At 46.2% G+C, this 18,244-nt stretch overlaps 1 protein-coding gene across 1 annotated transcript in view; it reads right to left on the minus strand.

The window, feature by feature from the left end:
* Positions 1 to 1,993: 1,993 nt before the first annotated feature.
* TAF5L (TATA-box binding protein associated factor 5 like) overlaps positions 1,994 to 18,244 on the minus strand; it is a 347,478-nt gene continuing 331,227 nt past the window's right edge. The window contains exon 5 of the mRNA XM_063919749.1: positions 1,994 to 2,970. Coding sequence (XP_063775819.1) covers positions 2,182 to 2,970 — 789 coding nt within the window. The 3' untranslated portion in view covers positions 1,994 to 2,181. The remainder of the gene's footprint in view (positions 2,971 to 18,244) is intronic.

Raw genomic sequence — 18,244 nt, forward strand, 5'->3', positions numbered from 1 at the left:
AAAAAGGTGGACTTCCCGGCTGTTGCCGTGGCTACCAAATCCGATAGACCGACCCCAAATAATTCCTCCCCTTTATACGGCAATACTTCCATATGCCGTTTGGAATCCGCATCGCCTGACCACTGTCGTGTCCATAGACTTCTTCTGGCAGAAATGGACATCGCACTTACTCTTGATGCCAGAGTGCAGATATCTCTCTGTGCATCTCGCATATAAAGGAATGCATCCTTTAATTGCTCTATAGTCAATAAAATACTGTCCCTATCCAGGGTATCAATATTTTCAGTCAGGGAATCCGACCAAGCCACCCCAGCACTGCACATCCAGGCTGAGGCGATTGCTGGTCGCAGTATAACACCAGTATGTGTGTATATACTTTTTAGAGTATTTTCCAGCCTCCTATCAGCTGGATCCTTGAGGGCGGCCGTATCAGGAGACGGTAACGCCACTTGTTTGGATAAACGTGTGAGCGCCTTGTCCACCCTAGGGGGTGTTTCCCAGCGCGCCCTAACCTCTGGCGGGAAAGGGTATAATGCCAATAACTTCTTTGAAATTAGCAGTTTTTTATCAGGGGTAACCCACGCTTCATCACACATGTCATTCAATTCCTCTGATTCAGGAAAAACTACAGGTAGTTTTTTCAGACCCCACATAATACCCCTTTTTGTGGTACTTGCAGTATCAGAGATATGCAAAGCCTCCTTCATTGCCGTGATCATATAACGTGTGGCCCTACTGGAAAATTCGTTCGTTTCTTCACCGTCGACACTAGATTCGGTGTCCGTGTCTGGGTCTGTGTCGACCGACTGAGGCAAAGGGCGTTTTACAGCCCCTGACGGTGTTTGAGACGCCTGTACAGGTACTAATTGGTTTGTCGGCCGTCTCATGTCGTCAACCGACTTTTGCAGCGTGCTGACATTATCACGTAATTCCATAAACAAAGCCATCCATTCCGGTGTCGACTCCCTAGGGGGTGACATCACCATTACCGGCAATTGCTCCGCCTCCACACCAACATCGTCCTCATACATGTCGACACACACGTACCGACACACAGCAGACACACAGGGAGTGCTCTGATAGAAGACAGGACCCCACTAGCCCTTTGGGGAGACAGAGGGAGAGTTTGCCAGCACACACCAAAGCGCTATAATTATATAGGAACAACCTTATTTAAGTGTTGTTTCCTTATAGCTGCTTAAATATATATAATATCGCCAAAAAATGCCCCCCTCTCTGTTTTTTACCCTGTTTCTGTAGTGCAGTGCAGGGGAGAGCCTGGGAGCCTTCCTAGCAGCGGAGCTGTGTAGGAAAATGGCGCTGTGTGCTGAGGAGATAGGCCCCGCCCCCTATTTCGGCGGGCTCTTCTCACGGTTTTTCTGAGACCTGGCAGGGGTGAAATACATCCATATAGCCTCAGGGACTCTATGTGATGTATTCTTTTTAGCCAGAAAGGTAATCTCATTGCTGCCCAGGGCGCCCCCCCCAGCGCCCTGCACCCTCAGTGACCGCTGGTGTGAAGTGTGCCTGAGCGCAATGGCGCACAGCTGCAGTGCTGTGCGCTACCTCATGAAGTCTGAAAAGCCTTCAGCCGCCGGTTTCTGGACCTCTTCTTACTTCGGCATCTGCAAGGGGGTCGGCGGCGCGGCTCCGGTGACCCATCCAGGCTGTACCTGTGATCGTCCCTCTGGAGCTAGTGTCCAGTAGCCTAAGAAGCAAATCCATCCTGCACGCAGGTGAGTTCACTTCTTCTCCCCTAGGTCCCTCGTTGCAGTGAGCCTGTTGCCAGCAGGACTCACTGAAAATAAGAAACCTATCAAAACTTTTACTCTAAGCAGCTCTTTATGAGAGCCACCTAGATTGCACCCTGCTCGGACGGGCACAAAAACCTAACTGAGGCTTGGAGGAGGGTCATAGGGGGAGGAGCCAGTACACACCACCTAGTGGTCAAACTTTTAAATTTTGTGCCCTGTCTCCTGCGGAGCCGCTATTCCCCATGGTCCTTACGGAGTCCCAGCATCCACTAGGACGTCAGAGAAATAAAAATAAAGCACGTCAGAAAATGGTACAGAAAAATCAAGACCTCCCACGGAACACCCCCCCCCCCCCACCAGAAAAAAAATAATAATTTGATACTACTACTCCCTTTCAATTTATTTTTCATATTAACTATAAACATTCTTAATGTACCTGTGCAGTACCAATAACCATAAGTAGATTACATGACATAAATTGTGCACTAAAAACATTATTTGTCTGTCCTGTGTATACACCAACTAGTTCATTGGAAGATCCATCCGATAGGGCACTGCAGTACGTATTTCTAATATCCCAAACACGAACAGAGTTATCCATTGATGCAGAGGCAATTAAACTGCTGTCTGGGCTAAATGAAAGGCTGTTAATATTATCGGTGTGACCTTTTAGCTCCTTATAAAGTGCCCCTGATGCTAAATCCCATAATTTAAGACGATGATCCTCCCCAGCTGAGGCCAAGTACCTTCCATTAGGAGAAAAAGCAAGAGAAAGAACAGGTCCACGGTGTCCAGTGAAAAGTCTTACAGAGTTTCCTTGATGACTGCTCCACAAACGAATGGTTTTATCTGCAGATCCTGTGGCAAAGTAATTGGAATTGGGATGGAATTTAATGCAGCCCACATCTGCTAAATGTCCAGCATATATTCTGAGTGGAAATGATCGGTCAAAAGACCACAGCCTGGCTGTGCGATCATGAGAGCCGCTGGCAAAAAATAGACCACATGTACTAACATCTAGATCCCAAACTGGGTAGGCATGACCTTCAAAAAGGACAGTGTTGGTAAAGCTACTAAGATCCCAATAGCGAATGGAAGCATCCTCGGAGCAAGACAAAAGGCCAGAGCTGTTTGATAGGAAACGTGTACTATAAACCGGCCCACAATGACCTCGCAGTACTTTCATTTCTGAACCAGCTTGGTCCACCTCCTCTTCCTGTATGGACAAAAAAAAACAACACAATTTCAAAATTGAGACCAGAAGTAGTACTGCAGTAGCAGCTCACAGCCGACTTTGCAACTACATGGTTAATATGACTTTTAAAGTTACTGCCATTTACGTTTCAGAGATGTTTTTGCAATCTAAAAAATTTTAAGACTAAAATCGATCACATCATTGATAGGTACATGACAATTAACCAGTGGACAAGAAACAACAACCTGAACGGCAATCTCCAGAAACAATACTAACAATTTAGCAAGTCCCATTGGGGCGTGTAAACTTCAAGACTAAGTTAAAGTTTGCTCTAGTTGTGCTTAATTGAGCTCAGTATTGGGGAATGCGAAAATAAGAATTTACTCACCGGTAATTCTATTTCTCGTAGTCCGTAGTGGATGCTGGATACTCCGTAAGGACCATGGGGTATAGACGGGCTCCGCAGGAGACTGGGCACTCTTAAAAGAAAGATTAGGTACTATATCTGGTGTGCACTGGCTCCTCCCTCTATGCCCCTACTACAGACCTCAGTTAGGGAAACTGTGCCCGGAAGAGCTGACATTACTAGGAAAGGATTTGGAATCCAGGGTAAGACTCATACCAGCCACACCAATCACACCGTACAACTTGTGATAACAATACCCAGTTAACAGTATGAACAACAAATGAGCCTCATTAACAGATGGCTCATAACAAAACCCTTTAGTGAATCAATAACTATATACACGTATTGCAGATAGTCCGCACTTGGGACGGGCTCCCAGCATCCACTACGGACTACGAGAAATAGAATTACCGGTGAGTAAATTCTTATTTTCTCTGACGTCCTAGTGGATGCTGGGTACTCCGTAATGACCATGGGGATTATACCAAAGCTCCCAAACGGGCGGGAGAGTGCGGATGACTCTGCAGCACCGAATGAGCAAACTCAAGGTTCTCCTCAGCCAGGGTATCAAACTTGTAGAATTTTGCAAATGTGTTTGAACCCGACCAAGTAGCAGCTCGGCAAAGTTGTAAAGCAGAGACCCCTCGGGCAGCCGCCCAAGAAGAGCCCACCTTCCTCGTGGAATGGGCTTTTACTGATTTAGGATGCGGCAGTCCAGCCGCAGAATGTGCAAGTTGAATCGTGCTACAGATCCAGCGAGCAATAGTCTGCTTTGAAGCAGGAGCACCCAGCTTGTTGGGTGCATGTAGGATAAATAGCGAGTCAGTTTTTCTGACTCCAGCTGTCCTGGAAACATAGATTTTCAGGGCCCGGACTACGTCCAGCAACTTGGAATCCTCCAAGTCACGAGTAGCCGCAGGCACCACAATAGGTTGGTTCAAATGAAAAGCTGATACCACCTTTGGGAGAAATTGGGGACGAGTCCTCAATTCTGCCCTGTCCATATGGAAAATCAGATATGGGCTTTTACACGACAAAACTGCCAATTCTGACACCCGCCTGGCCGAAGCCAAGGCCAATAGCATGACCACTTTCCACGTGAGATATTTTAACTCCACGGTTTTAATTGGCTCAAACCAATGTGATTTTAGGAAATCCAACACAACATTGATATCCCAAGGTGCCACTGGAGGCACAAAAGGAGGCTGAATATGCAGCACTCCCTTAACAAACGTCTGAACGTCAGGCAGTGAGGCCAGTTCTTTTTGAAAGAAAATAGACAGGGCCGAAATCTGAACTTTTATGGAACCCAATTTTAGGCCCATAGTCACTCCTGACTGTAGGAAGTGCAGAAATCGACCCAGCTGAAATTCCTCCGTTGGGGCCTTCCTGGCCTCACACCAAGCAACATATTTTCGCCATATGCGGTGATGATGTTTTGCTGTCACATCCTTCCTAGCTTTTATCAGCGTAGGAATAACTTCATCTGGAATGCCCTTTTCCTTTAGGATCCGGCGTTCAACCGCCATGCCGTCAAACGCAGCCGCGGTAAGTCTTGGAACAGACAGGGCCCCTGCTGTAGCAGGTCCTGTCTGAGCCGCAGAGGCCATGGGTCCTCTGAGATCATTTCTTGAAGTTCTGGGTACCAAGTTCTTCTTGGCCAATCCGGAACAATGAGTATAGTTCTTACTCCCCTTTTTCTTATTATCCTCAGTACCTTGGGTATGAGAGGAAGCGGAGGGAACACATACACCGAGTGGTACACCCACGGTGTCACTAGAGCGTCCACAGCTATTGCCTGAGGGTCCCTTGACCTGGCGCAATATCTTTTTAGCTTTTTGTTGAGGCGGGACGCCATCATGTCCACCTGTGGCCGTTCCCAGCGATTTACAATCAGCTTGAAGACTTCTGGATGAAGTCCCCACTCTCCCGGGTGGAGGTCGTGCCTGCTGAGGAAGTCTGCTTCCCAGTTGTCCACTCCCGGAATGAACACTGCTGACAGTGCTATCACGTGATTCTCCGCCCATCGAAGAATTCTTGTGGCTTCTGCCATTGCCATCCTGTTTCTTGTGCCGCCCTGGCGGTTTACATGGGCGACCGCTGTGATGTTGTCTGACTGAATCAGAACTGGTTGGTTTTGAAGCAGGGGTTCTGCTTGACTCAGGGCGTTGTAAATGGCCCTTAGTTCCAGAATATTTATGTGTAGGGAAGTTTCCTGACTCGACCATTGTCCTTGGAAGTTTCTTCCCTGGGTGACTGCCCCCCAACCTCGGAGGCTTGCATCTGTGGTCACCAGGACCCAGTCCTGTATGCCGAATCTGCGGCCTTCGAGAAGATGAGCACTCTGCAGCCACCACAGCAGACACCCTGGCCCTCGGGGACAGGGTGATCAACCGATGCATCTGTAGATGCGATCCGGACCACTTGTCTAACAGATCCCACTGAAAGATCCTTGCATGGAACCTGCCGAAGGGAATTGCTTCGTAAGAAGCTACCATCTTTCCCAGGACTCGCGTGCAGTGATGCACCGACACCTGCTTTGGTTTCAGGAGGTCCCTGACCAGAGATGATAATTCCTGGGCTATTTCCTCCGGGAAACACCTTCTTCTGTTCTGTGTCCAGAATCATGCCCAAAAACAGCAGACGCGTTGTAGGAATCAGCTGTGACTTTGGGATATTCAGAATCCAGCCGTGCTGATGCAGCACTTCCTGAGATAGTGCTACGCTGACTAGCAACTGCTCTTTGGACCTCGCCTTTATAAGGAGATCGTCCAAGTACGGGATAATTATGACTCCCTTCTTTCGGAGGAGCATCATCATTTCGGCCATTACCTTGGTAAATACCCGCGGTGCCGTGGACAGACCAAACGGCAACGTCTGGAATTGGTAATGACAGTCCTGTACCACAAACCTGAGGTACTCCTGGTGAGGTGGGTAAATGGGGACATGCAGGTAAGCATCCTTGATGCCCAGTGACACCATAAAATCCCCCCTCTTCCAGGCTTGCAATAACCGCCCTGAGCGATTCCATCTTGAACTTTCTTATATAAATGTTCAAGGATTTCAAATTTATAATGGGTCTCACCGAACCTTCTGGTTTCGGTACCACAAACATTGTGGAATAGTAACCCCGTCCCTGTTGAAGGAGGGGTACCTTGATTATCACCTGCTGAAGGTACAGCTTGTGAATAGCCGCCAATACTACCTCCCTTTCTCTGGGAGCAGCTGGCAAGGCTGATTTGAGGTAACGGCGAGGGGGAGTCGCCTCGAACTCCAGCTTGTATCCCTGAGATACCACGTGCAGAACCCAGGGATCTACCTGTGAGCGAACCCACTGGTCGCTGAAGTTCCGGAGACGCGCCCCACCGCACCTGGCTTCGCCTGTGGAGCCCCAGCGTCATGCGGTGGACTTATTGGAAGCAGGGGAGGATTTTTGTTCCTGGGAACTGGCTGTCTGGTGCAGCTTTTTCCCTCTCCCCTTGCCTCTGGGCAGAAAGGAAGCGCCTCTGACCCGCTTGCCTTTCTGGGGCCGAAAGGACTGTACCTGATAATACGGTGCTTTCTTAGGCTGTGAGGGAACTTGAGGTAAAAATGTCGATTTCCCAGCTGTTGCTGTGGATACGAGGTCCGAGAGACCATCCCCAAACAATTCCTCACCCTTATAAGGCAAAACCTCCATGTGCCTTTTAGAATCAGCATCACCTGTCCACTGCCGAGTCCATAATACCCTCCTGGCAGAAATGGACATTGCATTAATTCTAGATGCCAGCCAGCAAATATCCCTCTGTGCATCCCTCATATATAAGACAACATATTTTATATGCTCTATGGTTAGCAAAATAGTGTCCCTGTCGAGGGTATCAATATTCTCTGACAGGGTATCAGACCACGCAGCTGCAGCACTACAAATCCATGCTGAGGCAATTGCAGGTCTCAGTATAGTACCTGAGTGTGTATATACAGACTTCAGGATAGCCTCCTGCTTTCTATCTGCAGGCTCCATTAGGGCGGCCGTATCCTGAGACGGCAGTGCCACCCTTTTAGATAAGCGTGTGAGCGCCTTGTCCACCCTAGGGGATGTTTCCCAACGTAACCTGTCCGCTGGCGGGAAAGGGTACGCCATCAGTAACCTCTTAGAAATCACTAGTTTCTTATCGGGGGAACCCCACGCCTCTTCACACAATTCATTCAGCTCATCAGATGGGGAAAAAGTCACTGGCTGCTTTTTCTCCCCAAACATAATACCCTTTTTAGTGGTAACCGGGTTAATATCAGAAATGTGCAACACATTTTTATTGCCGTAATCATGCAACGAATGCCCTTTGTGGATTGTGTATATGTCTCATCATCGTCTACACTGGAGTCAGACTCCGTGTCGACATCTGTGTCTGCCATCTGTGGTAGCGGGCGTTTCTGAGCCCCTGATGGCCTTTGATACGCTTGGGCAGTCGCGGGCTGAATAGCCGGCTGTCCCACAGCTGTTACGTCATCGAACCTTTTATGTAAGGAGTTGACACTGTCGATTAAGACCTTCCACATATCCACCCACTCTGGTGTCGGCCCCGCAGGGGGTGACATCACACTTATCGGCACCTGCTCCTCCTCCACATAAGCCTCCTCATCAAACATGTCGATACAGCCATACCGACACACCGCACACACACAGGGAATGCTCTGACTGAGGACAGGACCCCACTAAGTCCTTAGGGGAGACAGAGAGAGAGTATGCCAGCACACACCACAGCGCTATATATCACAGGGATGCACACAGTACTGAGTGATTTTTCCCAATAGCTACTATTATACACAATTTGCGCCTACATTTCTTCCGTCTTCTGGCTCTGCAAGGGGGACAGCGGCGCGGCACCGGGAACGGACGATCGAGGTCGGGCCCAGTGTTCGATCCCTCTGGAGCTAATGGTGTCCAGTAGCCTAAGAAGCCCAAGCTAGCTGCAAGCAGGTAGGTTCGCTTCTCTCCCCTAAGTTCCACGTAGCAGTGAGTCTGTTGCCAGCAGATCTCAATGAAAATAAAAAAACCTAACAAATACTTTCTTTCTAGGAAGCTCAGGAGAGCCCCTAGAGTGCATCCAGCTCTGGCCGGGCACAGATACTAACTGAAGTCTGGAGGAGGGGCATAGAGGGAGGAGCCAGTGCACACCAGATATAGTACCTAATCTTTCTTTTAAGAGTGCCCAGTCTCCTGCGGAGCCCGTCTATACCCCATGGTCCTTACGGAGTATCCAGCATCCACTAGGACGTCAGAGAAAAGTGGACATTTAGGGGTAAATTTACTAAGATAGGAGTTCTATTTAAGATGGGATGTTGCCCATAACAACCAATCAGATTCCAGGTATTATCTTCTAGAAGGTACTAGATAAATGAGAAGTACAATCTGACTGGTTGCTATGGGCAACATCCCATCTTAAATAGAACTCCCATCTTAGTAAATTTACCCCTTAGTTTACTTCTAACATACCTAAGAAGATAAAATAGAATAAAGCAACTGGGCAATTCCATTTGTGACAGACACAACAAATGATTCACTGCAAGAATAATGATGATTATTTTTTTCATTAATAAAATATCAGAAGTTCTGCAAACTATGCTAGTTATAAACTATAATCATTCAGTTACCTGTTAAAGCAACACGGAAGTTTAATTCTGTAATTATCAGAATTATTAAGGTACAAATATTATGTGACAGACATGACACTGAACGGGAACACAAATTCAGGATGAGTATAACTTCCTTCCAAATCTTCCAAAATATGAAACCTACAGTTCCACAATGAACATTTTGGAGTTGTTGGCTTGGTTGGGTAAAGAAGATAAGAAATTTCAAGTATTTGTAAATATTTTATTAAACATTATTCCTGTGACAGACACGACATATTCCAAAATACTTGCAAAAACCATTTTAATCTGTCAATTAAACTACATCATTATCAAAGCTAACATCTTGAAAATACAGTTTAAGCCTATTATCATTATCGGACTTATATTATTAGTTATCTCCAACATTATTTAATATAAGGACAATTATATACCTGTAAACTGTTGTCAAATAAGGCACAAAATCACCACAGCTTTCCACAGACTGCCATCTTGAATAAACAATGCTGCCAACTTATGATTTATGAAAAACAGGTGTTTATCATCTTTGGTTTTACAAAATATTAACTTCAGAGAATATTAATTTTCACTACAAGATTAATTGTGGCCACTTTCAGGAAAAGATGTTCTGGTTGACATAATCATGGAATTACCCAACTGTGTATTCCTAATACAATCTGTCACACAAAGACAAGTGGTAGATTTTTGAAGTCATATGCATAGTAGTTGCCATTTAAAAAATCATAATATCATCAATGACAATGGGGACACTGTTAGATCGAGCATGGCAAGCCAATATGTTAATAAGCTAGATTGCAAGTATTTTACTAGTGTCTGCTTTGGAAATTGAAACACTTCAATTAGTGCTGTTTTTTCCAACATGTGGAAAAAACCAGCACTTTGACAGAAATAGGACGAATCAGGATTCAACCTATTCAATGACAGTGCCGTTTTTCCGACAGTCGGAAAAACCGGCACTTGTCGAAAACCACGTGGATTGGCATATTAATAACGGACCCACCTGTTTTGTCGAATTAGCGACCAATTCTGACAGGATTTTGGCTTGTTTTCAACAATGCTGATTCAACTTAAAAAAAAAAAGTCGGATCAGCATTGTCAAGAACGAGCAAAACCTGTCGGAATTGGCCGCTAATTGAATACTGAACTGTCGGATACTCTTCGTCGGATCCTCTACCGTGTTTTCGGTAGATACAGCCCCATTTTCGCATGAAAACAGGGCTGTTTCCAGGAATTCGTTTTTGCCTGTCTGAGACAGGCAAAACAAAATCCCTGATGGCAAGGGTGTAGTATGGTATGCCGGCGGCCGGGCTCCCGGCGACCAGCATACCGGCGCCGGGAGCCCGACTGCCGGCATACCGACAGTGTGGCGAGCGCAAAGGAGCCCCTTGCAGGCACGGTGGCGCGCTAAACGCGACACACTATTTTATTCTCCCTCCAGGGGGGTCGTGGACCCCCACGAGGGAGAATAGCTGTCGGTATGCCGGGTGTCGAGATCCCGGCGCCGGTATACTGTGCGCCGGGATCCCGACATTCAGCATACTGAAGACCACCCCTGTGGCAACCTGCAGTGTCCGTTGCCCGCCGCAGCAGTGTCAGGCTGGGATTGCAGTAGAACGCCCTGGCCCAGGAGCCGGCACATGGCGCTTAACCCCAGCAGGGAAGCCAGGGCAGCACCACATACCGAATCCCTTATCTTCCCCCGCCCTCATGGGGAGTGGTCATGTAACCGGTGGGAGCCGTAACTGCAGTGCTGCACTGGGAGCTGTCAGGAGCCAGCACCTGGTGCAGCATCAGGTAACCCCCGATAAGCAGCCACTCGTGCCGGCTTATCGGGGCTAATAGGATAGCCCCCGGTCAGACAATTATCCACGGTAAATTACCGGGGCTAATTAGATATCCCCCTTAAAATGTTTGAAACTGTATTATTAGCATGTCACCATGCAGTGTTTGAGTGATGCCAAAATTCCAAATGCAATACAGAAGAAGGAACACCTGTCCTGAATACACTAACATAGAATGGTGTAGTGTATGTGAATGCTTTAATATCTGTGAACTTTAAAAAATTGCCTGTATTGTGGCCCCAGCCTTTATCTTTTACCACTTTTTTTTATCCTTTTTGCAGACTCATGTGACCAAAGAAAAAAAGGAAATGAGACATAGCGTAATAGGTTTTTAGGGTTCAAAAAGTAGGTCTAAAAAACCTGTAGTGTACCTCTAGTATTTACACCTCAAGAAACAAATCCTTAAAAACAACTAGACTTCTTACCAGAGGTCACAAAATCAGTTCCAAATATTTAGCGTAAATTGGTAGGACTAGGGAAGGATATCTACTGCACGAGGTAGAACAAAGGTTCATGGGAGTAGTCAGTTTGAGCTGGGGTCCATAACTGCATCAAAAGCATTTTAATTCTGAGTCTCACATTGAGAAGTGTAGTGGAGATTATTAGAATGCCCAGGATTACTAATAAATGTCCAATTAATTCTAAAACCTTCACAAAAAAAGACTTCAGCAAAAACAGTAACCTTAGCAGTACACTAACATCACTTATGACAGAATAGAAATGGCTATATACTTAACAGGTAAACAAAAGAAAAAAAAAAGAAAAAAAAAAAGTGATTCTGTGCTTTTCAGGTTTCAACGCCGCTAGGGGATTATTGGACCACTAAGAAGCAAGCACGAATGAAATTAGTCTCATTGAAGGAATCATGGCTTGGTTAAGTTTTATTTTATATATTTTTTTTTAAATAAAAAATAAGCGTTATGGTACACTTACCTTTGTTAGCTCTCTTTCTTTGAGGTCCATAGGATCCACAGGGTACCATGGGGTGTAGGTGGTTGAAGAGGGCCAGGCACCAAGCGGTTACTTTCAAGTCCCATGATGCGTTGGTCACTCCTCCCCTATACCCCGGCCAAAGGCTAGCCAGCTTTTGTGAACAAGCCCAAGGCAGAAGCATGAGAGAGGAGAAAGAATGGCACACACAAGATACATTAGAGAAAGAAACCAGCGACAAAGAGGAAACAACCCAAACAAACTAGGTGCGTCAGGGTGGATGCCCTATGGATCAGATTGACCTAGAAGAAAAAGTTATCAACGGTAAGTCTGCCATAACTTAATTTTATTTTCTTCAGGGTCAAAAGTCTCCACAGGGTACTATGGGGATGTCCCAAAGCAGTTTCCCCTAGGAGAGGGGATGGTCCTGAGCAAAAAGGAGAATCCAACGTTCAAAAGAAGCATCCTGAGAGGCAAAGGTATCAAAGGCGTAGAACCTAAGGAAGGTGTGGATCGCAGACCGCATGTCCGCCCTGCACAATTGTTCAGCAGAAGTGCTCGGTATCACAGAACGAGTAGACTGGGCAGTAACAGTATCTGGAACAGGGAGGTCAGCCTGCGTGTAAGCCTGCAAAATAGTCATGCAAAGACAGAGTCAAAGTCTGTTTACTAGAAGGCCAGCCCCTCCTGTGAAATTCATAAAACAAAGAGCATCAGATTTGCAGGTGCGATCCATATAAAATCGAAGAGCACGGACCATCCAGGGAAGCATCGCCAGTAAAGAGGTATAGGGATTGGAAAGCCAAAACCACAATCTCTTCAGAAGATGGAACCTGGATACCACTTTAGGAAGGTAGCCAGCCCAGGTTTGGAGGACAACTCTGTCTGGGTGAAAAAATCAAAAAGGGGAAGCGACAGGAGACCGTCTCCAAGTCAGATACTCTGTGGGCAAAGGCAATAGCAAGAGTCAGCCACTTGAGGTCTACCGAGTCCAGAAGTTCAAACGGAGGCGCCTGTAAAACTCGGAGAACCAAAGATAAGTCCACGGAGCCACCGAAGGGACAAATGGATGCTGAATGTCAAAAACACCCTGAAGGAGCATTCTAACATCAGGCAGGGGAGCGAGCCTTCGCTGGAGCCAGACAGAGAGCAGAGACTTGAACTTTGAGGGATGCCAGACGGAGGCTGAGGTCTAAACCAGTCTGGAGAAAGGAAAGCACCCAAATAAGTCTGAAAACTGTAGGGTCATAGCCTCTGGTAGAACACCACTAAAAGTAAGAGTGCCAAACTCCAATAGATGATGGGCTAAGGTACGTTTATGCACCTTGAGCACTGTCTGAACTACAGGGTGGGAGAAACGCTTGGATCTTAGGAGGGAGGACTCAAGGGCCATGCAGTTAAACACTAGGTCCGCATGCAGACAGGGCCCATGAGTTAGCAGATCTGGCCGCAGTTGGAGTGGAAAAGGAGTGTCTATGGAGAGACTCTAAGTCAGCAAACCAATGGCTCCTGGGCCAGGCTGGAGCTATCAACAGCATGGTGCCTCCTTTGTGCTTGAACTTGCGAATAACCCTTAGAAGGAGAAAGACTGGATGGAAGAGGTATGCCAGACTGAAGGTCCACCTCACCGCCAAATCGTCTACAAAGGCGGCTGCGGGATCCCTGGTCCTGTACCCGTATGTGGGTACCTTGTGGTTGTGTCGTGAGGCCATGAGGTCCACGTTTGGGAGGTGCCATTTTTCCATAAAAAGTTGGAAGACGTCTGGGTGAAGAGCCCACTCTTTAGTGTGGACGTCTTGTTGGATTATGAAGTCTGCATCACAGTTGAGGACTCCTGGGATGAACACCACCAAGATGGCAGGGAGATTACATTTGGTCTAAACCAGAATGTGGGCTACTTCCTTCATAGCCACCCATCTTCGTGTGCCTCCCTGATAGTTAATGTAAGCCATGACGTTCCCACAGAATTTGTGGAAGGTGCTTAAACAGATTCACGCGGTTTTAGACTAGCATGAAAATACGCTTGACGAATGTTCAGCTTAATCCATCTAGCCAAGGTCTGATTGGAAGCTGGCCACCCTATCTTGACTGCATCATAGAGAACAATGTTTCCGTTTTACGTACTGTTGATGTTCGGGCTATATAAATGCAGAGTGCGCGTACCACATGCAAAGTAGCTGGAGTTCCTGAATCTTCTGAAAAAACAGGAACTACGATTGGTTGATTGATGTGAAAAGAAACTACTTTCGGTAGAAAGTCATCATGAAATACCAGAGACGGTGGCTTGCATGACAAGGCACCCAATTCTGAAACATGCCTTGCCAAAGCTAAGGCTAGGAGAAACATTGTTTTCCAAGTTAGAAACGTAACATCCACGTGTTGCAAGGGTTCAAATACTGAAGACTGTAAAAAAACGAAAACAAGATTCAAGTCCCATAGAGCTGTAGGTGGAATGAATGGAGGTTGAACTCTAAGGACACTTTGCAGGAGAGTGTGAACTGGTGGCAAAAAAGCCAAACTTCTTTGAAAGAAAATTGACAAGGCAGAGACCTGCACTTTTAGTGTAGCTAAACGTGGTCTTCCATCTAACCCCGTCTGTAGAAATAGCAAAAGTCAGGATAACTTGAAAGAAGATGTCGGAAACTTCAGAGCTTCATACCAACCTATATAAGCTTGCCAAACATGGTTGGTATAACCGACTCTGGAATGCCCTCTCGCCTTAAGGGAGTGGTTTCAAAAGCCACCCCGTCAATCGCAGCGGTGCTAAATCGGGATAAAGGAACGGACCCTGTTGTAGTAGGCCTGCAAGTAGCGGAAACGGGCATGGATCGTCTGCGAGTAGACCGCGGAGATCCGAGAATAACCCTCTCTGAGGCCAATGCGGCGCCACTAGTATGACGGTTGTGGATTCTCTTGATCCGCTTTAGCAATAGAGGAAGCAACGGAAAGGGTGGAAACAGATACACAAGTCTGTACGGCCACACTATTGTGAGAGCATCCACTGCCACTGCCTGTGGATCTCTTGTTCTGGATACATATTGGGGTGTTTGATGATTTTGGCAAGATGCCATTAGATCCACCTGTGGGTAACCCCACCACTGGGCCAACAGCTAGAACACCTCCGGATGTAAAGTCCATTCTCCTGTATAAAAATCCTGATGGCTGAGATAATCTGTTTCCCAGTTGTCCACTCCTGGAATGTACACTGCCGACAACTTCACTTGGTGATGTTTGGCCCAATTCAGGATTCAAGCAACTTTTTGCATGGCCATGCGACCCTCCTTGTTTGTTGATGTATGCGACTGCCGTCGAATTGTCTGACTGAACCTGAACAGTCTGAGACTGGAGCAAGTGAACTGCCTGTCACAGCATGTTGTAAATTGCCCTGAGTTCCAGGACATTTATTGACAGTAATCTTTCTTGGTCTGACCATAGACCCTGAAGCTGACAATGTAGGACCACTGCTCCCCAACCTCAGAGACTTTTATCCGTCGTTAAAGTTATCCAATTCCAGACTCAAATCTTTTTCCGGCAGTGAGATTGTGTATGTGGAGCCACCAGAGTAGTGATACTCTGATACTGATACTCTTGCCCTCGGAGACACACGCGCTATCTGATGAATTTGTAGATGAGAGCCTGACCACTGTACAAGAAGATCAAGTTGAAAAGGATGTAAGTGAAATCTTCCCAACTAGAGTGCTTCGAAAGACGCCACCATCTTTCCTAACAGCCGAATGCACAAATGCACCGAGACTGTCCGTGGTTTGAGCACTAACTGTATCAGATGACAAATACGTTGTGCTTTCTGTTCTGGCAGGTAAAATCGATGATCCGCCGAATACAGAATCATTCTTACGAAATGAATGATTGACATGGAACCAGGCTTGATTTCTTGAAGTTGACAATCCACCCGTGCTGAACTAGTACATTGTATGTTAGTAAGGCATGTTGAAGTTTTGTTGAGACTGAGCCTTGATGATAAGGTCATCAAAATATGGAACTATTATCACTCCCAGGGATCTGAGATGAGCTATCATCACAGACATCACCTTTGCGAATACCCGAGGTGCTGATGAGAGGCCAAACGGTAGTGCCTGAAATTGATAATGGTTTTGTTGTACTGCAAACTTTAAGTACGCCTGATGCGGTGGCCAAATTGGCATGTGTAAGTAAGCATCTCTGAGATCCAGCAAAATTATGAATTCCTGTGGTTCTACACCTGCAATCACTGACCGGAGGGATTCCATCTTGAGTGTGTAGTAAGTGACGTATTAATTAAGCCCCTTTAGGTTCAATATTGGTCTGACTGAGCCGTTCGGCTTTGGTACCACAAATGGAATAAAACTCTTGACCTTGTTGGTGTACTGGTACCTGAATTAAAAATACTGAATCTACGAGAGACTGAATAGCAGTTTACAGAACTGCCCTCTTGTATGCTGACACAAGGAGACCAGTCTTGAACAACCACATTGGTGGTAGACAACTGTGGATGTCTGAAACCACGCCGAGAAATGTTTGAATGCGTGCTCCCACATACGAAGATCCGAGATGGGCTGGAAGCCCATAATGGCACAGGTTTGTTAGCTGGCTTTGTGTCTTGATGACGGTTAGTGGTTTTTGAAAACTACATTCTTTATCAGGTCTACCCTGTATGGTTGTTCGTTGGGCACGTCCTCGAAAGGACTGAGGTCTAAAAGACTTGAATGCTGGTCCAGCGTTCTCCTTTTAGGCACTGGTGCGTGCAACAGCAGGAAAACAGACTTTACCCCAAGCAGCCTGAGAAATCCATTTGTCCAAATCAGGACCAAATAACATATTGCTAGTGTAAGACAATGCCGCTATCCCTCATTTAGACTCATCCTCGGCATCCGCGCCTATCGGGTAGCAATTTATGAAGTTGCAATCCGAGAACTAACTTGTCCAAGTACAGAGAAGCTGTACCTAAATACTCAGCCAATTCACAAATGTGACCGGTAAGAAGTATAAGCTAGTTTGAGGAGAGAGCCTGTTGTAGGCCTAACGTGAGATATTTAGCTCATGCAACTACTGCCTTGTTAACGCAAACTCCACTTAAAGCAGGTCTAAGCAATACCCTTGTTGCTGTACTGGACTTCAGAGTCGTTGCAGCTGGTACTGGAATAGTTAATTTCTTTGAAAGTTTTGAAACTGAGAAATGTACTGACAGCGGAGTTTATTATAGCCTGTGTAAAATGGTAGTTTGACAGAAATCGCTTGCCACAGAAAATCTTTAATCTAGATACTGCAATGCCTCAGATAACTGCTATTTAGAGTATTTGAATAAGGAAAACACAGTCGCCCTCTGTCTCTGTAGTGAACTGTAACACCTGGCGTATTCTGATGAGATCATCAATGGCCGGGCTATGGGGGTAATTCCAAGTTGATCGCAGCAGGATTTTTGTTAGCAATTGGGCAAAACCATGTGCACTGCAGGGGAGGCAGATATAACATGTGCAGAGAGAGTTAGATTTGGGTGGGGTGTGTTCAATCTGCAATCTAATTTGCAGTGTAAAAATAAAGCAGCCAGTATTTACCCTGCACAGAAATAAAATAACCCACCCAAATCTAACTCTTTCTGCACATGTTATATCTGCCTCCCCTGCAGTGCACATGGTTTTGCCCAATTGCTATCAAAAATCCTGCTGCAATCAACTTGGAATTACTCCCTATGAGTGACCTCACTATCTGACTCCTGACCCAATTCACTTTGAGATATTAGGTCTGACATGGAATCATCAGAATGCAACACAGGAAACCAGTAAAAAAATAAGACAAACAATGACTAATTTTAGGATTTGACCTATACATGGACTTTTGTAACCCTGCAAAGTTCTAGAAAATAGGATTTTAATTGCCTACCAGTAAATCCTTTTCTCGTAGTCCATAGAGGATGCTGGGTCCACATTATTACCATGGGGTATAAACGGGACCCTTGGGCACTTTAAGAGTTTAATAGTGTGGGATAGCTCCTCCCTCTATGCCCCTCCTAGCAGACTCAGTCTAGAAACTGTGAAGGAGGAGATGGACATACTTTGAGAGAAGGAAATACACAGATAATAAGATTTTAAACCTACCGGTACATCTTTTTCTCCTAGTTCGTAGAGGATGCTGGGGACACCGTAAGGACTATGGGGTATAGACGGGCTCCACAGGAGACATGGGCATTCTAAAGACTTTAGATGGGTGTGCACTGGCTCCTCCCTCTATGCCCCTCCTCCAGACATCAGTTAAAGAACTGTGCCCAGAGGAGACGGACAGTACGAGGAAAGGATTTTTGTTAATCTAAGGGCAAGATACATACCAGCCCACACCATCCACACCGTACAACTTGGAACATACGAACCAGTTAACAGTATGAAACAAAACAGCATCAGCCAGAGACTGATCAAAACTGTAACACTACCCTTATGTAAGCAATAACTATATACAAGTCTTGCAGAATTCAGTCCGCACTGGGACGGGCGCC

Source organism: Pseudophryne corroboree, chromosome 4 (genome assembly GCF_028390025.1).
Source record: "Pseudophryne corroboree isolate aPseCor3 chromosome 4, aPseCor3.hap2, whole genome shotgun sequence".
NCBI lineage: Eukaryota > Metazoa > Chordata > Amphibia > Anura > Myobatrachidae > Pseudophryne > Pseudophryne corroboree.